At 53.0% G+C, this 8,922-nt stretch overlaps 1 protein-coding gene across 1 annotated transcript in view; it reads right to left on the bottom strand.

The window, feature by feature from the left end:
- The window catches only part of LOC119956641, a 135,709-nt gene that overhangs the window by 55,632 nt on the left and 71,155 nt on the right, over positions 1 to 8,922 (bottom strand). The window contains exons 8-10 of the mRNA XM_038783981.1: positions 7,786 to 7,863; positions 5,954 to 6,052; positions 2,628 to 2,705 (exon numbers count right to left, since the gene is read on the bottom strand). Of these exons, the coding sequence (XP_038639909.1) occupies positions 2,628 to 2,705; positions 5,954 to 6,052; positions 7,786 to 7,863 (255 nt within the window). The remainder of the gene's footprint in view (positions 1 to 2,627; positions 2,706 to 5,953; positions 6,053 to 7,785; positions 7,864 to 8,922) is intronic.

Here is an 8,922-nt window from a genome sequence, read left to right on the forward strand (position 1 = left end):
TTATTGTAGATCAGGGTACAGGCCGATGGTTATTGTAGATCAGGGTACAATCCGATGGTTATTGTAGATCAGGGTACAGGCCGATGGTTATTGTAGATCAGGGTACAATCCGATGGTTATTGTAGATCAGGGTACAGGCTGATGGTTATTGTAGATCAGGGTACAGGCTGATGGTTATTGTAGATCAGGGTACAGGCCGATGGTTATTGTAGATCAGGGTACAGGCCAATGGTTATTGTAGATCAGGGTACAGGCCGATGGTTATTGTAGATCAGGGTACAATCCGATGGTTATTGTAGATCAGGGTACAGGCTGATGGTTATTGTAGATCAGGGTACAGGCCGATGGTTATTGTAGATCAGGGTACAGGCCGATGGTTATTGTAGATCAGGGTACAAGCCGATGGTTATTGTAGATCAGGGTACAAGCCGATGGTTATTGTAGATCAGGGTACAGGCCGATGGTTATTGTAGATCAGGGTACAGGCCGATGGTTATTGTAGATCAGGATACAGGCCGATGGTTATTGTAGATCAGGGTACAGGCCGATGGTTATTGTAGATCAGGGTACAAGCCGATGGTTATTGTAGATCAGGGTACAGGCCGATGGTTATTGTAGATCAGGGTACAAGCCGATGGTTATTGTAGATCAGGGTACAAGCCGATGGTTATTGTAGATCAGGGTACAGGCCGATGGTTATTGTAGATCAGGGTACAAGCCGATGGTTATTGTAGATCAGGGTACAAGCCGATGGTTATTGTAGATCAGGGTACAGGCCGATGGTTATTGTAGATCAGGGTACAGGCCGATGGTTATTGTAGATCAGGGTACAGGCCGATGGTTATTGTAGATCAGGGTACAAGCCGATGGTTATTGTAGATCAGGGTACAGGCCGATGGTTATTGTAGATCAGGGTACAGGCCGATGGTTATTGTAGATCAGGGTACAGGCCGATGGTTATTGTAGATCAGAGTACAAGCCGATGGTTATTGTAGATCAGGGTACAGGCCGATGGTTATTGTAGATCAGGGTACAGGCCGATGGTTATTGTAGATCAGGGTACAGGCCGATGCTCCCTCCGCTCTCCTCTATTCCCTCCACTGCCCTCCGACCCCTCCATCGGTTCCTCAATTTCAATTGGGGCTCCCAGCCCTTCCACCAGTTCCTCCTCCACCCTCGGGAACCTCAACTGACCCAAAAACTACCTAATTCACTCCCACCAGGCCCAGCACCGTGTTCGTTATAATAATCTTTATTATTGTCTCAAGTAGGCTGACATTAACCCTGCAATGAAGTTACTGTGAAAAGTCCCTCGTCGCCACATTCCGGCGCCTGTTCGGGTCCACAGAGGGAGAATTCAGAATGTCCAATTCACCCAACAAGCACGTCTTTCGGGACTTGTGGGAGGAAACCGGAGCGCCCGGAGGAAACCCACGCAGACACGGGGGAGAACGTGCAGACTCCGCACAGACAGTGACCCAAGCCGGGAATCGAACCTGGGACCCTGGCGCTGTGAAGCAGCAGTGCTAACCACTCTGCTACCGTGCCGCCCCTGAGCAATTCTCATGTCTTCCCATTTGTTCAAATGAGTTCCCATTGGTACCAGAGAGGGTCATTCAGCCCTTTGAGACAGTTCTTCCATTCAAATAGATTGACTGCGGAATTCACGTAGGGGTGGCCACAATGGGAGGACCCCCATGGCCGGCCGTGGGGGGGGGGGGGGGGGGGGGGAACGGGGCTGGCGAGACGGGGAAATCCACCCAATGGCAAAGAGTTCCACAGATTCACCACCCTCCGGCTGAAGAAATTCCTCCTCATCTCTGTTTTAAAGAATCGTCCCTTCAGTCAGAGGCTGTGCCCTCTGGTTCTAGTTTTTCCTACTCATGGAAACATCCTCTGCACGTCCACTCTATCCAGGCCTCGCAGTATCCTGTAAGTTTCAATAAGATCCCCCCTCATCCTTCTAAACTCCAACGATAAAGGCAGCAGGGTAGCATGGTGGTTAGCATAAATGCTTCACAGCTCCAGGGTCCCAGGTTCGATTCTCGGCTGGGTCACTGTCTGTGCGGAGTCTGCACGTCCTCCCCGTGTGTGCGTGGGTTCCTCCGGGTGCTCCGGTTTCCTCCCACAGTCCAAAGATGTGCAGGTTAGGTGGATTGGCCCATGCTAAATTGCCCGTAGTGTCCTAAAAAGTAAGGTTGGGGGGGGGGTTGTTGGGTTACGGGTATAGGGTGGATACGTGGGTTTGAGTAGGGTGATCATTGCTCGGCACAACATCGAGGGCCGAAGGGCCTGTTCTGTGCTGTACTGTTCTATGTTCTATGAGTACAGACCCAGAGCCCTCAACCGTTCCTCATACAACAAGCTCTTCATTCCAGGGATTATTCTTGTGAACCTCCTCTGGACCCTTTCCCAGGCCCCAGCACATCCTTCCTTAGATACGGGGCCCTTCCTTAACACCCTCGTCCACCAAAAAAAATCTACCACTCTCAGTTTTGAGATTTTCAACTGACCCCTCACCTCGGCGTCCAAGCAGCAAAGATTCCCACGAGCCTCTGTGTCAACACCACCGCCCCGGACAGCCTGCATCAAACTGTTCTCACGTTCTTCGCTTTGAAATTACTGACCTTGTCAATTTTTGGTGAGGATCGGAGATATCCGGTGTAGGCATTCGATTCCTCCTGAAAGGAAAACTTCCCGTCCATCTGAAGGAAAGATCGTGAGGGTTACACCACCAAATTCCGGAATCTCAAAGCTTCCCCTTTCTCCAGCTTTGCTACCTCCGCCATCGGCCAGCTTCTAAAACCCAGAGTTTTGTGTGGACTGATCCTTGCTTGTTGCCTGTATCCTACTCCGAATGCTGGGAGTCTCAATTCATACAGTCGGTGATAACGCTTCGTGTTGTCTGTCAAAACTGAGAGGTAAGTGGCAACTTTTTTCCCCATAGAATCCCCACCGTGCAGAAGGAGGCCATTTGGCCCATCGAGTCTCCAACCCACCCTCTGAAAGATCGCCCTACCTGGGCCCACTCCCCTGCCGTATCCCCGCGACCTCATAACCTCACGAGCATTCCTGAGAGAGAGGTCAAACGCCAGCCCCTCTGACACATGGGCACCCCTGGCTTTGTGACCGACTAAAGTGGATGAAGCTCCCTCGGGAAGGGGAGACGTTGTCGGGAACATGTAGACCTGAGGCCGAGGCTTCAGGGGAAGTGCACAAAGCCCCAAACTGCCCAACCCTTTAAGAAGGGGCGGAGTCTTCCTCGGACCTATCAGGACCCATCGAACCAGAGAACCAAAGTGGACGTGAGTCACCCTTGGTCCCAAAGGATTGTCCGAGAAGGGAGATGTCCACCATCCATCCAGAACTTCCGCAATTTTGATCGGTGTATTGCCCCTTTAAATGTAGCTGGGCAGAGAGGTGGCAGATGAAGTTCAAGGCAGAGAAACGTGAGGTGATGCATTTTGGTAGGAAGAATATGGAGAGACGATATATAATAAGGGGTAAAAATCTTAAGGGGGCGCAGGAGCAGAGGAACCTGGATGGCTATGTGCGGAGATCATTGAAGAACAGGTCGAGAGAGCCATTAATAATGCATTTGTATTCTGGGCTCTATTACAAGGGGGTTAGAGTACGAGAGCAAGGAAAGTTGTGTTGAACTTGTACAAGGGGCCTCACGGTAGCATGGTGGTTAGCATCAATGCTTCACAGCTCCAGGGTCCCAGGTTCGATTCTCGGCTGGGTCACTGTCTGTGTGGAGTCTGCACGTCCTCCCCGTGTGTGCGTGGGTTTCCTCCGGGTGCTCCGGTTTCCTCCCACAGTCCAAAGATGTGCGGGTTAGGTGGATTAGCCATGATAAATTGCCCTTAGTGTAAGGTTAATGGGGGGATTGTTGGGTTATGGGTAAACGGGTTACGTGGGTTTAAGTAGGGTGATCATTGCTCGGCACAACATCGAGGGCCAAAGGGCCTGTTCTGTGCTGTACTGTTCTATGTTCTATGTTCTAAGGCTCTCGTTCAACCTTAGCTGAAATATCGTGGACAGTTCTGGGTGCCACATTTTAGGGAGGGTGAGAGGCATGGATTTAAAGTGATTTACAGAAAAAGCAAATGTGGTGTGAGCCTCAAGAGGGTCTGAGGCAAGAAGAATCTCCCAGTGTCCAATCTACTGCTACCCTTGCACAGCACAGTCCTATCATCTACCCAGCCCTTTAATCATCCCTCTGTCAGGTCACCTCCATGTTCACATATCAAACCAATCTGAAAACAGCTGAGGCTCCTTAAACAACAGATCATGTTTGTCGGAGCTTTTCCATGACTACGTGGATGTGGAGGCTTTGCAGAGGGCACTGAAGAGGTTTGCCAGGATGTTGCCTGGTACGGAGGGCATTAGCTATGAGGAGAGGTTGAATAAACTCGGTTTGTTCTCACTGGAACGACGGAGGTTGAGGGGTGACCTGATAGAGGGCTACAAAATTACTCGGGGCATAGACAGAGTGGATAGTCAGAGGCTTTTTCCCAGGGTAGAGGGGTCAATTACTAGGGGGCATAGGTTTAAGGTGCGAGGGGCAAGGTTTAGAGGAGATGTCCGAGGGAAGTTTTTTACACAGAGGGTAGTGGGTGCCTGGAACTCGCTGCCGGAGGAGGTGGTGGAAGCAGGGACGATAGTGAGGTTTAAGGGGCATCTTGAAAAATACATGAATAGGATGGGAATAGAGGGATACGGAGCCCGGAAGTGTAGAAGGTTTTAGGTTAGACGGGCAGCATGGTCGCCACAGGCTTGGAGGGCCGAAGGGCCTTTTCCTGAGCTGTACTGTCCTTTGTACAATGGCATCCACTGGATGGAGGGAAATAAAATTGGGCAGAGCAGTCCAGGATCAGTCAGACCAGCAACTGAATCAGTGGAGTCAAAGTGTCAATTAGCACCATCAATAAAATATACACCAGGGGGAGGAATTATTCATCACCCTCCAGCTGCTGGTGGGAGACGTGGAAAATAAAGCTGGTCGCCACCCCACCACCCTCCTTCCCACCGCCATTCTGTCCGCCATATTGCACCAGGCGGTTTAGGCATCAACACTCAACGCATTGAGACCCTCAAGTGGACAATTAACTACAGGCCGTCGTCCGCCTGCACTGTCATTGTCCGAGTGTCTGGGGGAAGCCATTGGAAGGGTCTTGATCCTGATGCTGGTGGGGCCAGCCAAAATTACATAACCAGGCTGAGCTGAGAGCCCAGAAATCCACTAACTTGTTGAGACACCTGAACCCCAGGGGAAACTTGGCATGATTGACAGCCCTGACTCTCTGATCTATGCTGTCAGTTTCACAATGTTTATTTACACAGATAAAGAGGTTTCAAATGCTTCTAGTTTGAGCTATTGATGCCATAGAGTCCGGATGATTGACACTTTTATTGGACTGTAGTAAAAGTTATCACTGAATGACTGTTTTTTAAAAGTTTTTTTGCACACATCCTACTGTCACTACAGGGTTCATTGCTTTTATATATTGTTTGGAGGGCTATCCTGGCATGGGGGGAGTATGAGGAGCGTGGGGGTGGGTGAGGGCCATAGGGGTATGAAGCGAACCCTTCGAATTTACCTTTCAAAAGGCTCCTTCCTGCAGACTACGACTAACGGCATCTCTGAGACACTGTGAATCGAGCTTCTTCAAACACCCGGCCCAACTCAAGTGGCGGCGGAGTACAGGACATGCCAGGTCAAAATCCTGGAGCTCCCACCCTAACAGCTGCCACAATGGAGCTGGCCATCCCGCCCGTTCAGGGCGCAGACCAGCAATCTGATGCAGGCCACATCCTTGAAAGTCACTCCCGGGAATCCGGGCTCGGGAGAACGGGAAGACCTTGGCGAGCGGGTTTAGACTTCCGACCAGCCCCCCCCCCCCCCCCCGCCCCCCCCCCCCCCCCCCCCCCCCCCCCCCGTCAAACCTACCTCTTTGACAAAGCTTTCCATTGGTTCTTCCAGCGCCTTCTTGGGCTTGCCGTTGACTTTGGTGCGGTTCTGCTCCGGCGAAGCAGCTTGGAATGTTTTCTGCATTAAAAGAGCTATATAAATGTGAGTTGTTGTAAGATTATCGAACACACTAAACCAGCGGGGAGGTTAAGGATTCAGACTCACAACTCTTGGCAGCGTGGGAACAGGTACAGAAAGCTGCCCAAGGAGAATGCGAAGTTCAATTCGTTTACGGGGTGTGGCCGTCTCTCACCGCCCCTCGAGGAGGTGGGGGGGGGGGGGGGAGCTGCCTTCTTAATCCACCGCAGTGCATGAGGTGTAGGTACACCCACTGTGCTGTTAGGGAGGGAGTGCCTGGATTTTGCCGCAGAGACAGTGAAGGAACGGCCGATATATTTCCCAGTCAGGGCGGTGAGTGACATGGAGGGGAACCTCCAGGTGGTGGGGTTCCCAGGTATCTGCTGCTCTTGTCCTTCTAGATGGTAACGGTCGAGGGTTTTGAAGGTGCTGCCTAAGGAGCCTTGTTCATAAAGTCATAGAGCTCGGCACTGGGGAGAAACTGGGGCAGCACGGTAGCATGGTGGGTAGCACTGTTGCTTCACAGCTCCAGGGTCCCAGGTTCGATTCCCGGCTTGGGTCACTGTCTGTGCGGAGTCTGCACATCCTCCCCGTGTGTGCGTGGGTTTCCTCCGGGTACTCCGGTCTTAGCCAGGATAGTGGGGGAGGGAGTGGACCCGGAACCCTTTTGGCGATATTTGGGGCTTCAGCGAATTTTGCTGGAGTGGCGGTCGGCATCGCCACCGGGGGGGGGTAGCGGCTGGGTTGGGTGACCTGTACGACTTCCTGCGGTTAGAGAAGATAACGTATGAGTTAAGGGGCTCTGCAGGGGAGTTTGAGAAGAGGTGGGGGATGTTTGTGACCGTGTTTGAGGGGTTGTACGTCGTCGGGGGTGGAAAAGGGGCAAAATCTGTGCAGACTGAATAGTTGATTGATGGGAAGAATGTTTCCCGTGATGTTTATTTGCCGTAACCTGTTTTGATACATGCAATAAAATACGTTTTGAAAAATAAATGATCCCATTAGGGGCAGCACGGTAGCATGGTGGTTAGCATAAATGCTTCACAGCTCCAGGGTCCCAGGTTCGATTCCCAGCTGGGTCACTGTCTGTGTGGAGTCTGCACGTCCTCCCCGTGTGTGCGTGGGTTTCCTCCGGGTGCTCCGGTTTCCTCCCACAGTCCAAAGATGTGCGGGTTAGGTGGATTGGCCATGCTAAATTGCCCGTAGTGTCCTAATAAAAGTAAGGTTAAGGGGGGGGTTGTTGGGTTACGTGTATAGGGTGGATACGTGGGTTTGAGTAGGGTGATCATGGCTCGGCACAACACCGAGGGCCGAAGGGCCTGTTCTGTGCTGTACTGTTCTATGTTCTATGTTCTATGGCAGCCTCTGAAGGAGTGAGAGAGTTTCCCAGTATTCGTGGCCGGTATCAAACGTTTGTCCCATTGCTGCTGTGGGGGGCTCGCTGTGCGTAAACTCTCTGTCACGTTTCCCTCCGACTATCCCTCACAACTCCGACTATATCCCTCATGAGCTGCGAAGAAGGAAAATTTCCCGCCCATTCTGCCCTCAAACAGAACCCATTGCGCCCTTTTCTTTCGGCTCTCCCAACGTGAAAACTGATCGTATTTTACCCGGTGAGTTCAATCTTCATCCGACCCTCGACATCCACGAAGCCTGTGAATCCTGAGGGATTCCATTCCCTTTGCATCGGTTGAAGCGGGACTTGTCGACTGCCCTCACCTACAATCACTCACCTTGTCGTTTTGAAGGGACGGCCGGAGATATCGCGTGTTGGTCCTCGGTTCGTCTCGGGGGACGTAGCGTCCATTTGCCTTCAAGAGAAAAGGACAGCATTCACAGGAGGTTTGTTAGAGATGGCGTGAGGAGGGCTCGCGAGGGTACACAGGGAGTAACTGCGCCCGCCCGTACAAGCATTGGGAAAGAGAGGGCGCAGATTTAAGGTGATTTGCAAAAGAAGCAAATGGGATGTGGAAAAAAATCCCTTTCACACAACGGCCTGGGATGGACTGCCTGGGAGTATTTAATTCATTTACGGGATGTGGGCGTCGCTGGTTAGCCCAGCATTTATTGCCCAACCCGAGTTGCCCTTCAGAAGGTGGGGGTGAGCTGCCATCTTGAACCGCTGCAGTCCTTAATGTGTAGGTACACCCACTGTGCTGTTAGGGAGGGATGTTGCCCCAGTGACAGTGAAGGAACGGCCGATATATTTCCCAGTCGGGGTGGTGTGGGGCCCAAAGGGGAACCTCCAGGGGGGGGTGGGGTTCCCAGGTATCTGCTGCCCTTGTCCTAGATGGTGGTGGCCTTGGATGGTACACACGGCTGCCATTGTTTGTCAGTGATGGAGAGTTTAAATGTTGGTGGAAGGCGCAGCATTGCCGAGATGCTGCAGAGCGTGGCCCGGTTACCGGGGAGCATCGCCAAAGGCGTCGACACCATGGGGAGGACCAGGCCTGGCAGAGCCGGATGATGCAGGAGCAGCTGGGGCTCGGGCCACGGGGCCCCCTGGGCACCGACCGGGAGGAGGGGCGCGCTGAGAGCCAACCCGGACCCGTCCCACGGAGTGGCGACGATGGGGCACCAGCTCCCCCAAGACCCCCCCCCCCTCTGACACGGCCGCGTCTCGCAGCCGGCTCACGGCAGAGGGCAGCACGGGACAGGTGGGCCCCCGGAGGACGTCCGCTGGGGGCATCGACGCCCACTGGACAAGATAGGCAGCCGGCTGCCCCCACCTCTGACTGCATCCTGGGGACACACCTCGATGTGTGGTAGAGCTAGGGCCAGGCACCTTGAGGGATGGGGGAGTTGGTCGGGGATGGGGGAGGGGTGGGGGATGGGGGAGGGGTGGGGGGTTGGTAGGGGATGGGGGAGGG

This window comes from Scyliorhinus canicula, chromosome 23 (genome assembly GCF_902713615.1).
Source record: "Scyliorhinus canicula chromosome 23, sScyCan1.1, whole genome shotgun sequence".
NCBI lineage: Eukaryota > Metazoa > Chordata > Chondrichthyes > Carcharhiniformes > Scyliorhinidae > Scyliorhinus > Scyliorhinus canicula.